At 47.6% G+C, this 12046-nt stretch overlaps 1 protein-coding gene across 3 annotated transcripts in view; it reads right to left on the reverse strand.

The window, feature by feature from the left end:
• Positions 1-12046, reverse strand: part of EDARADD (EDAR associated death domain) — a 60352-nt gene that overhangs the window by 40346 nt on the left and 7960 nt on the right. For 2 of the 3 annotated variants that reach the window (XM_040623805.1, XM_040623804.1), the window contains 2 exons: positions 10487-10545; positions 6643-6682 (listed from right to left, as the gene is read on the reverse strand). The exons of the other annotated variant lie outside the window; for it this stretch is intronic. In XM_040623805.1, the coding sequence (XP_040479739.1) occupies positions 6643-6682; positions 10487-10545 (99 nt within the window). The remainder of the gene's footprint in view (positions 1-6642; positions 6683-10486; positions 10546-12046) is intronic. 3 annotated transcript variants of the gene reach the window in all.

Below are 12046 nucleotides of genomic sequence, written 5' to 3' on the forward strand. Positions count from 1 at the left end.
TTACAAAGTGCAAACAGAGCCTCTGCCTGGGGTGACAATTGTCATAGGCACGGGTTATCTTAATTCATGCCCTCTGGGGCCGTGCACTCACTACCCCAATGCCACACCACATGGCCCATTCTCTTCTGCTTAAGTGCCTGTTTTGCCATTTAGGGACCGTCTCTGCCCTGTAAGTCTCGCTCGTCACTAAGATTTAAATTGAGGTCAAGGCACCATGGAGTCAACTGGAGTATAAGATCTAAGATTAAGACTCAATGTCATGTGCTGTCTTGACATCTGGTAAAATCAGGAGGGCCTCGAACGGCCGAGGTACAAGCTGTCCACACTCTGCTCCGTGGATAAGGCCCCCTAGCTAAACTCAAGCCACAGTCCCCACTCACCCCTGAGTTCTGAGTTTCAGTTCCCTGCCAGCCCACCGAATTACTCAGATGAAACAATCACATCCTCCCGGGGAACCAGGGGCCCTCTTCCTCTCGCCACACTTACCACCTGCAGCCCCGGCTTGTCCACGCTGCTCCCGAGGGCAACCCCCTGTGACCCTGAGTGGCTTGCGGTGCTCCCCCCGCCCCAGGGCGTGAGGATAAGTGACCCATAAACTGCTGTCCATCCCATCCGTCCAGTGCAGGTATGTGCGGCCATCCGCCTAACCCCGGGGCAGGATCCTTCCCTCAGCAGCCAGGTGAGTAAGTGGCACTCCAAACACGTTCCCCTCTGCTTAATACCACATCAGAATTCACTGTGCTGCTCTGTTCAGCTGACATCTTACTAAGCCTGGCAGGTAGCAGGCAGTGGGATTGCACCTGTCGTCATAGCTCAGCCTCTTAAAGTCAAAGCAAAGCCACCTCAGCGCTATTGTCAAAGTGGGGATTGCCAGTGAAAGTCAAAGAACCCGCAATGCATGACCCGTGTTTAACACCTTTCAAAAACTTCACTTGGGGAAGAAACCTCCATTCTTAGGTTGTTTGACTTAGGTGTTAACTTCGCAGCTCCCCGACTTGTGGTGAGGACGGCACAGATGAACTGATTTTGGTCCCATCAGATTTGAATCTTTACAGATTTTAATACTACTCTCTAAACAGTTGACAGAAATCTAGGATGTTATGAAAGAAAGGTTTATGCGAACTTTTAGAGTTATAGAGCTTTAAATAAAGAATCATTTATCAGGGGCCAACAGCTGAGACTGAACGAGAGATTGGCTGATTCATCTCTTGCATTCGTTTTCATTCACCTATGAAGTGCCGGGCTGCTGGATTTGTTCAAACAAGGGGCTACATTCATGGCCTCCTACATGATTCCCCTTAATCGTATGATCTGAGGAATGTCAACTAAAAGCATGGTTCTTCATGAGGATTCTATTCTTTTGACACAAGAGCAGTAGAGATCTCACCTGGGCCTACACTTCTCAAGAGACAGTGCCCAGCGTTCAGGCATCCAAAGCACCTGTGCTGGTTAAGAATGCAGATTCCCAGGCCCCACACCAGACTTCCTTACCTGGAATTGTGGGGCCCCCAGAAACCTGACATCCAACAGGCATCCCACAGAATCCTGATGCATTACAGCAAAAAGTAACAGACGTGTGATTTCCGTCACACTGATTCTCAGAAGGGCTCCTGTCATAATGGTCAACCCAGCATTTTTGTGAAAGCATGTTTTTTTCCCCAATATGAGGACAACTTGAACTTACATAGTTACTTTTGTGAAGTGGTACCCCAAACACTCCTGTGGTCATATTCCTCTCTCTCCTCTCTACCCTCCACAAAAGGAAAAAAAATTGTGCCGGATGGGGGCGCCTGAGCAGCTCAGTCAGTTAAGCATGTGCTTTTGGCTCAGGTCATGATCCCAGGGTCCTGGGATCGAATCCTGCCTCAGGCTCCCTACTGAGCGGGGAGTCTGCTTCTCCCTCTCCCTCTGCCCCCCCCCAAGCTCGCGCTCTCATTCTCACTCGCTGTCTTTCAAATAAATCAAATCTTCTAAAAAAATTGTGCAGGCTGGTCACCTTTGTATTTAAATCATAATTTGGGGGAGAAAGGTTGATTTGGGAGTTTCCTGTAGAGTCCCAGTCAAGGTTGAGTGGGAGGCCATGAACTTATGGAATGAGCAGGACCAGGACACGGCAAATTGTGCAGGCAGGAGGGGTGGTCAGTCTCCTCTTAGAACAAGGACGCCTATTAACAAAATGCTGTCAGTCTATGAGGGGAGAAATTGTACAAAATACAACATATGGGCTTCCAAGTTTTAGGGCAAACATTTTTACTTCTGAATTATTTTAGTGAATTCCTTCATATTTGTTTATTTTTCTCCTTTTTAAAATTGAACCACTACTTCTACACTTGTTAAAAATTGCTCTAAAAGGTCCCCCCAAATATCATCTACGCTTGAGTTCAAATGCCTCAACTTTCATAATAGAATTAGTCTTTATGTCTCTTTTTTTTTTAAGATTTTATTTATTTATTCGACAGAGAGAGAGACAGCCAGCAAGAGAGGAAACACAAGCAGGGGGAGTGGGAGAGGAATAAGCAGGCTCATAGCGGAGGAGCCTGATGTGGGGCTTGATCCCATAACGCCGGGATCACGTCCTGAGCCGAAGGCAGAGGCTCAACCGCTGTGCCACCCAGGCGCCCCTATGTCTCTTTAACTTAAAATTCTCCACAAAATATTTTGAACAATAAAAGAGCAGGAACCCTAGAGAAAAAGAGGCTAAAATCCTGATTGATTTATGACGTATTTATGTGCAATGATTTCCCCTCACTGTGAAGAGTGGCTCAAAAATCGGAATTTTTTTCCAAACACATTTTCTCTCAAATTGTGAAGAGTCGCAGTCCCTCCAGAGCACTCGAGCCAGCAGTTCTACAAGACATCAGGAGCTCTGACATAAAATAAGCTTCACTCATGTCGCACACTGCACGATCTCATCCTTTCTGAAGGTTGTGTGACATTCTACTTCTCACACACACACCCCGCATCCTCTTCATCCATTCATCTGTCCACGGACACGCGGACTGCTTCCATAGCTTGGCTACCGCAAAGAACGCAGCTGCAAACATAAGAGTGCGTCTATGTTTTCGAATCAGTGTTTTCGTTTTCTTTGGGTACATACCCAGTCGTGGTATAACCGGATCCTATGGTAATTCTGTTTTTAATTTTTTTAAGGACCCTCCATACTGTGTTGCACTATGTCCTACACCTGAAACTGATGTAACGTGTGTGTCAACTACACTCAAATAGAATAACAGTAATCAGATAAGCCCTGAGTGTGGTGCCTACAGACCGTCACAGAACAGCTCTCAGAAAAGACGCCGGACAGAACGAACCCCCTGAAATCTCTAAAATTAGGGGAGGCGGTTCTCGGTAAGAAAACAAGTTTAACAACGTGCTTCGTCTCAAAAACATGCTGATCGCTGGAGTTACCTTAGATTTCCACTGTTGGTTTGTGGTGAAAGCACATAATTCAGAGCCACTCTAGTCTGGACCGTGTGAGGAAGAGTTTAAAACTGCCCATGAAGACAGCAGGAATATACCAGACGTGTAACAAAGATTTTGTGAAACATGCCTAATCTGCTTAAGAAAATAAATTTTGAAGACTTTTTAACCATATGGAAATCGGTCAAGTTAATTACAGGCAAATCCTCCTTTAAATAAAGCAGGACCCCCTAAAATTCACTTAAATGTCAGAGTCCAAGCTCGGACTTAATTAGATTACATTTATTTTTAAATCTACACGTTAGTTTCCACACTGATTCACATGGGGTTTCTTTCTGTAAAAACATTTACAATGAAAAAATGACCATAAATGTTTAATGATAATATTGGCCCCATTGGTAGGTGTTAAAAAATACTAGCAGATATCAAGTCATAGATATTATTATTATTATTTTTAAGGATTTTATTTATGTATTTGACAGAGACAGCGAGAGAGAAAGCACAAGTAGGGGAAACGGCAGCAGAGGGAGAGAAGGAAGCAGGCTCCCCACTGAGCAAGGAGCCTGCTGTGGGGGCTTGATCCCAGGACCCTGGGGTCATGACCTGAGCTGAAGGCAGACGCTTCACCGACTGGGCCGCCCAGGCACCCCAAGTCATAGGCATTATTGAATGCAAATGTTGAAGGTTTTTTTTAAAGATTTTATTCATTTACTCATTTAGAGAGAGAGAGAACATGAGTGCGTGTGAGTGATTGGGGGGAAGGGCAGAGGGGGAGAGACTCTCTCCACTGAGCAGGGAGCCCAATGCGGGGCTCGATCCCACAACCGTGAGATCATGACCCGAGCCAAAACCAAGAGTCAGACGCTCAACCAACTGAGCCACCCAGGCGCCCTTGGAGTAAGTTTTTAAACTTTTAGACGTTATGTATAAGATGATGTATTTCTTTAGAGGTAAGAAATCATGTGCCTAATTATACTGTTCTCCGTGAATAAGGATAGAAGATCTAGTCACATTTCTCATAAACGTGGTTTTCACAGTCATGTTACTTATAAACTCATCATCAGTTTAATTAAGGTTTTGTAAATCTCAAATTCCAGGAGAAACCAATAACACAGTTACTATAGTATCAGGTTGCTAAGCAACCAGTCTTTTTCCCCCCCCCCCAAAACAGGAAATCACTTTCAAGGGTGTTAAAAAAGATCTTTAGACAGATCAGACCATGACATTGCATTTCCAGAGTCCCTGCAGCTCAGTGGTCGTCTCAAGCAGTCCTGTTTCTGCCATGGGGCTGGGAAAGCATCCTCAAGCCTGATCTCGCACACTTCCTTGGCCAGATTTCCCTCTGCCATCTGATGCTCGCCTGTGTCAGGCACCGTCCTGGACTCATTTCACTCGATGCTCACTAGCGTTCTGGGAGGAGGAGGAGGAGAACACCGTCCTTCCTACACCAGGAGACAGGAAACTGAGACCCTGAGATGTGGAACCACCATTCTGAGGGTACTCAGAGTCCAGCACGTGGTCTGACTACAGTTTGGTTCTCTTGTCTATGTGCCTCCCTGGCGGACACACCAAATCCTTGAAGCTTCTTAGGTTAAACTGAGGTCTGCCTCCCAGCCCCTCAGGTGTGCATTTACACACAGGTTCCTGGGCCTGGCTCCAGACCTACCACATCGTGATTTCAGAGCAGCTGGGCCCAGAACCTACATTTTAAACAGCCCCCTCCCCTCCCCTGGTAATTCTTCACTGCACACTGAAGTCCAGGGAGCAGCACCTGAGATTGCCTCCCCTCTGCCCCTGGTCACCTGGCTGGCATCTTCCACCTTCTGGCCGAACTAGAGAATCGAATCACAGACTGGAGGACTCAGGACACTTAGAAGTCATTCACCAATAGGGGAAAGGGGGAAGCAAACTTGCCAGAAGCCTCCCCAAGTACAGCCAGGATGTGGACTCAAACCTGGCCTTCGGTCCCTCTTTCCTACATCACTGCCACTCCCAGGGGCATGAATGAAACCTAGTTGTGTAGTTTCTGGGTGTAAGGCGAAGAGTCTGGTGAGTAAGGACTGGAGGGAGGGGAGCCTTGGCAGAACCCTGCACTTAACTCCAGGTGGACCCTGGCGGGGAGCTCCCTCCCCACCCTCCGGTCGGGTGACCCTATCACCAGGACTGCCAGGAAAACCCACATTAGCGGGTGCTAGGAAGTCCTACCTCTCCAGGAAGCTGGGGGCCCCCGACATCTCTGAAGCTGGTCAGATCTGATTGTCCCCCACCCCGTCCACCCCTCCTCTCTGGCTTGTCAGCAAGCACAAGGTAAATGCTCCAGGAGGGCAACCAGACGGCGTCCACAACAGATACGGCTTTGCAAAGTGCCCCACAGAAGAAATTACAAGAGGCTAAGCCTAGCCATGTCTGTACCATGGCTAAAACATTAGTCTGTGAATTACAAAAGATAGGTTTTTTGGGTTTTGGGTTTTTTGTTTTTTTTGTTTTTTTTTTTGCTTTTTGCTTTGGGGACTGACAAGCATCATTTGCCCCTCTGTCTAGTAACAGAAGCCTCTTTCCTGTGGTTTGGGTGGACTTCACTCCATGCCCTCCCCCAGCCAACCTCAAGGCGCAGACCTGACCAGTGTCCTCCATCGTCCTGAGGGCAACAACTGATTCACGCATGGCCACGTGACCCAAACTCCCCGTATGACAGTCATCCCTAGAACTGTGCTGTGGGCACGAGGGGGGCGCCATCTTGACGGGCACCGTGTACAGCTGGAGGTGTCGGTGACCATCTTCCCTGCCGTGAAGGGAAAGCCTGCCCCAAAATGGAGCCAACACAGATCAAGACAGAGCCATGAGAGACACAGAGACTGAGCCTGACAGCATCCTTTAAATGCTTGCACCCAGCAGCGTCCAAAGACCCTAAGCCAGTGTGTCCCTCCTCCCTTTTTAAAATGAGCTTGAGTTAGGTTTCTGTCACTTGCAACGCAGAGTCCTGGCTATGTTCACTTTATGCATCTTAAAAACACCATAGGGATTTAATGTACAATTTGTAATGAAACGACTTATAGATTTCAATAAGAAAATCCATGCCTGAGATAATCAACAAGTCAAAAGGTAAATTGTCACTATGTTTCTGTTTAACAACTTTAAGTAACGAGAGATGACTTTGACTAGTGCTTTGTTCCAGGTATTAAAATAATCACAAGTTCAAGTAGTTATATTGAGTGTACATACCTTTAGGGAGTCCCGTATCTTGAATGGGATATTTGTCTGACTGTGGAAACCAACAAAAGAGGAGAGTTATTTTTAAACGTCACAGTTCAGTTATAAGAGCAAAGTGAAAAGAAGGCTTTGTTTGGGGAAAGTCATAATTTTAGTTTAAAACCTTGCAACTTTCTAGCCATGGATTTATCAACAGGCCTGACCCATTGCTTGTTTTTATCCTCAGCCTATAAAAATGAAATCAAGGTTGACAAGAAGTTAATGTTGGAATACGAGACACAATAATCCTTCCAAACTTCCTCAGCTCTGACCGCTAAACCACACTTCTCTTTTCTGCAGTGCTATCCCATCCCCATTTCCTGTAGTTTAAAATTGAGGAGCATTTCTTTTCACAAATTATGGGGATAGACCAATTTCTTGTCCTCATTTCTGTGGCATTCCTTTGGGTCAACAAGCCTGTGGACGAGGCAGTCCTCACTCTTGTAAAGCTCTGTCCTGGGGTGACCAGGATAGGATTCAAAAGCCAACCAGCCTCCTGACTGCACAAGGATGTCGAAGATCTACTCAGTTCCTCAGCATGGGATGGGGGCAGTACCATGGGAGGGAATGCAAAACGGCAAAGGCTCTTACAATCACGTGTTTCTTTCTGGAAACTCTGACTTCCGACTGAACAATGTTGGCCACTCTCTGATGACTTACACCAGACGAGTGGAATGTGCCCAGCCCCCCTATCCTGTCCCCCAACCGGCTTGGCTCCTACTCCCCATCTGGGCCTTTGGGTCCACCTCCTCCGGCCTTGAAAAAAGGCTGCACCTTCTAAGTGCCTGTAGGTCTCACACATGTCTTCCTCTGACAGAGGAGAAAAAGAAACAAACGTGGAACCAAAGATTTTATTTTAAAACCCCTTCCTTGCAGCTTCTTTGGAGCTCAACACTGAAGTTTCAGAACTTCTAAAAGCCTCGAACTCCTCTTCCACTGGAGAACTCCATCAATCATTAATCACGGAGAACTCAAAGTCAAATTTTCCCCGAGACTAAATTCTTCTAGATAGTCTGTTCCCCAGAGCACGGAAAACACACCTGCACTGTAACACTTATCAGGCTGTTTTTAAAGTATGTACTTGCCTATTTCCTCAGACTCAGAGCTTTTTTAAAAAAGGAACTATGATCTTTGCAACCCCACATTCTGACTCAGTGTTAAACTTCAACCAAAATCTGCGTGAAGGAACCAACAGGCTGGAGCAAATGCAGGTTTCCTGGAGTGGCCGACATTTGAGCTAGGCGTGGAGAATGCCCAAGAACTCGGTGACCAAGAGGAAGGAGCACAGTGATCGCAGGTGGTGGGCACAGAGGAGCAAGTTCAGGGCGTGTGAAGGGTGACGGGTGTAGAAGCAGAGATGCACGCTAGAGGGGGCAGGGGTGGACGGGAAATGATGGAGCCAGTTTACATGGAAGATTCTGGAAGTGAGGTGAAAAGATTTAGATGGGTGCCATTCCAGGTTCTTGGGAAGCTTGGCCCATCAACTGGACGGAACAGTGTTAGCACCCCTGGAAGGTGAGAAGGTGTGGGGAGGAGTCCCGTAGGTGAGGAAGCGGGGAGATTTTCCTTGCTGGATGGAACAGTGTTAGCACCCCTGGAAGGTGAGAAGGTGTGGGGAGGAGTTCCGTAGGTGAGGAAGCGGGGAGATTTTCCTTGCTGGATGGAACAGTGTTAGCACCCCGGGAAGGTGAGAAGGTGTGGGGTGTTTCAGCAGCAGCAAACAGCTACACATGACTGGCTCATCAGGAGGGATGCTGAGATGAGGTCATGGAGCCATGACCTCATCTGCCATGTTGAGGAGTACGGGTTTCATCCTGAGCACCTGCAATGTTATGGGCTGACCTTGTATCCTCCCAAAAAGTTCTGTTGAAGTTCTAACCCCCGGTACCTCCAAATGTGACCTCATCTGGAAATAGGGCTGCTACACACTTAGATAGAGGACTAGTTAAGATGAGATCGTACTGGAGTGGATTGGAGCCTCCAGCCAATAGGACCAGCGTCCTTACAAAGAAGAGACGCAGACCCACGGGGAGACCCCGGCCACGAGCCAAGGCAGCAAGGGCGCTGGAGGGATGCAGCTCAAAGCTGAGAACCACCAGGGGTTGCCGACCACCACACAGACCAGCAGAAATGAGAAAGGATTCTTCCCCACCAGTTTCGGAGGGAGGAGAAGGGCCCTGGCCTTTCCAACCTGCAGGAGTGGGGGGCACTTAGGTCCCCCGCCATGCCGTCCTCTGTTGTGGCAGCCCCAGCAAACCGACCCAGGGAAGGTCTGGGGAAATCACTGTGCCCTGGCACGGAGAAGTGAGCAGAGGTGGCCGTGACCCTCAGTGAGAGGGAAGGAGAACCTGATGTGGGGAAGAGAGTGGGAGCCCGAGAGCAGCGCAGGTCGGGCGCCGGGGAAGGGGACCGGAAGGACGAACTGAGTGCACGTTCTAGCAGCCAAAGGCTCTCGTTCGGGGCTACTGCCCAGGGGACGGTGGGCGACAGCCACGGGGCCGTCCCGCACTCTGTCGTTGTGCAATGCAGGGGCAGGGGATGTTTCCATACTGATTTCCGCCATGGGTCCAGCTTTGTCCCCCACAGTGCCCCTTAGCGAACTTGCGGTGGGGACTCGAGACACAAGGACAAACACCTCAGGTCTTCAAGACACTGAGGTGCCTCGTGAATCACCAAAGACTTGAGGACATTTCATCGAATTACATTGTCTAATGGTATTGTGCTGTGTACTTTATGTCATTCTAACTAAATTAGTGAATCAGAATTTTATTAATCAGAGTTCCTCTCCTCCAATTTTTTTTTTTAAAAAAGGAACGTGTCACACCCTATATGCATAAGAACACATGTGATGTTGCCAGATGCACGGATCTGGTCCTAAGCAAGAGGCGGTCCCACCCAGGAGAGCCGCGCTCCAGTCTGGGGGACTGTATACGAATCCGTTAGCTTTCATGCTTCCTCCACGGAACGGGGCGGCCGTCCTGCCATCTCGGCGATCACGTGGAGGATGCAGAATGCTGTGTGCGAAATCCTTGGTGAGCCTTCAGCACCAGACACGCCCCAGAGTGGTTCTGGGAGGGCAGGGCCTGAAGCCAGCTGCCGGGTCTGCATCCCGCCTGGGCGGCTTCCACGGGGGGCCACTCACCGCAACCCCTGCGTTTCTGTTTTTCATCTGTAAAATGGGCAGGGCTTACCTTATAGGGTTGCTGCAGGGAATAGATGCGGTAACACATGTGAATCAAACAGCGTGTGCCCAGCTGGCCAAGGGGCCAGCCCCCAGTAACTGTACTGCAGTCCTGTTTTTAATTTCCATCTCATGTTAAATACTTTGAAATTTTTAAAGATCTTATTTATTTGACAGAGAGAGACAGTGAGAGAGGGAACACAAGCAGGGGGAGTGGGAGAGGAAAAAGCAGGCTCCCAGCGGAGGAGCCCAATGGGGCTCGATCCCAGAACGCCAGGATCACGCCCTGAGCCGAAGGCAGACGCTTAACAAGTGCGCCACCCAGGTGCCCCAAATATTTTGAATTTTGAAGAAGAGGAAGTTAAAAGTAGATAGACAAGTATTAAAAATAGACAAGTATACACAGACCGGATGTAATCTAAAAAGATCACAAGAACAGAATCCAGTACCATTTTTCGCCCTGAGAAACCCAAAGCCTCTTACATCACAGAGAACACGGTGATAAAGAAATTTACCTTGGGAAAACCTGACTTTGGGGTTTCTGATCTTCGTGTCAATACTGAGCAATAAAAATGTAACAAAGGCACACAAGGAATAACAAGCGTTCTCCCCATCGATGTAAAGACTGTAACTTACCGTGTTAAAGGATAAAGTGCTGGGGTCCGTGTCTTCCACTGGCTCCTTTGCCATATGATCTGTAAAAAAAAACCAAAAACCAAAAAACAAAAAAACAAAAAAATCCAAATGGAGGGTATTCTCTGTAATTTAAGAGCACAGACGTGTCCTTTGAGAACCGTCTTCATATTGATGCAAGACACCCTACTCAGGCTTGAGAAAAACTTACTGTCAACCATGACTGGAAACAAAATAGGAAGGAATGGGGTCTGATGGCACCAAGAAAGAGATTAAGACAAACTCTATTTTAAAAAAACACCATATTTTTGGGGTGCTTGTCATGAAGCATCTGCCTTCGGCTCAGGTCATGATTTCAGCGTCCTGGGATCGAGCCCCACATTGGGCTCCCTGCTCAGTGGGGAGTCTGCTTCTCCCTCGCCCACTCCCCCTGCTGCTGTTCCCTCTCTTGCTATGTCTCTCTCTGTCCAATAAATAAAATCTTAAAAATAAATAAATAAATAAATAAATAAATAAAATAAAATAAAAAACACCGTATTTTGAACCGTTTACCTGTAGAGATCTACAGACCCTCGGAGTTTTATATAACAATGGATATGCACACATGGTACCCATGACTCTTTGGTGTAATTTGATTATATCTTTGAGCAGGAATGACATGATCCTGGTTTCTTCTCTCCATGTTTCCCACTCTTCTGTAATGCTATTTTTTTTTCTCAAATCGTTTTAAAATATTAAGCTTCTGGCTGTGGTTTAGGTAAATTAATAAAGCCAGCAACCTCCCAGGATCATTATTAAGCAAAAAGTGATTTTGATTTCCCAAGATGTTGCTTCTTAGTTACCACACTTGTTGCATTTAAGGAATTGAATGAGGAAAAACAGAAAAAGGTATAGGCCTCGGTCGAGGCCACCACTAGATCTTAAGAGTTTGTTCAAAGTGGAAAAGAGCTCCCCCACTCCAAGACACCTGACCAGACATCTGCCAGAAAACTATGTTAATCAAGAGCAAATCCGTTTGAGTGCGGTCCTCTAGATTTATGCAGTGCGCAACCTATAGAACCCTCAGCGGAAGCCTGACACCAGCCAAGATGAAAGTTGAGTTTAACTTGAATTAAGTACACACTGTGCACCAGGCACCAGGCCCAGGAAACACCTTTGGGGATTCTAAGGAGCACAGCAAGATGATTTGTTGATATGTTAATCTGTGTTTGTTCTCCCTAGATGTCTCCCTTCTAGAATGTGTCTGGGGTTTCCACAGCTCTCTGCCCAGCACATGTTGATGATGCCCGAAGGAGAAGCAGTGTGCAGGGAACACCTCTCTGTTGGTTTTTGACAGGCTAGTCACTGGAGAGGTTAAATGGGGTGGCCCAGTGGAGTGGGGACGCATGGAGACAGCCTTCTGCCAGCGTCCTCCCATGGAACAAGGGACTGTGCCCTGGTCCCTGGAAGGGCCCAGAGGTAGCAAGGCCACATCAGGGGATGCACAAAGGGGACTCCTCCGCTCTAGCAAAGAAACCGTGATTTGTGTCTGGCACAGAAGCAGAGCGCTGCCTGACCCCAAGG

This window comes from Ursus maritimus, unplaced genomic scaffold (assembly GCF_017311325.1).
Source record: "Ursus maritimus isolate PB19 unplaced genomic scaffold, ASM1731132v1 scaffold_7, whole genome shotgun sequence".
Classification (NCBI taxonomy): Eukaryota; Metazoa; Chordata; class Mammalia; order Carnivora; family Ursidae; genus Ursus; species Ursus maritimus.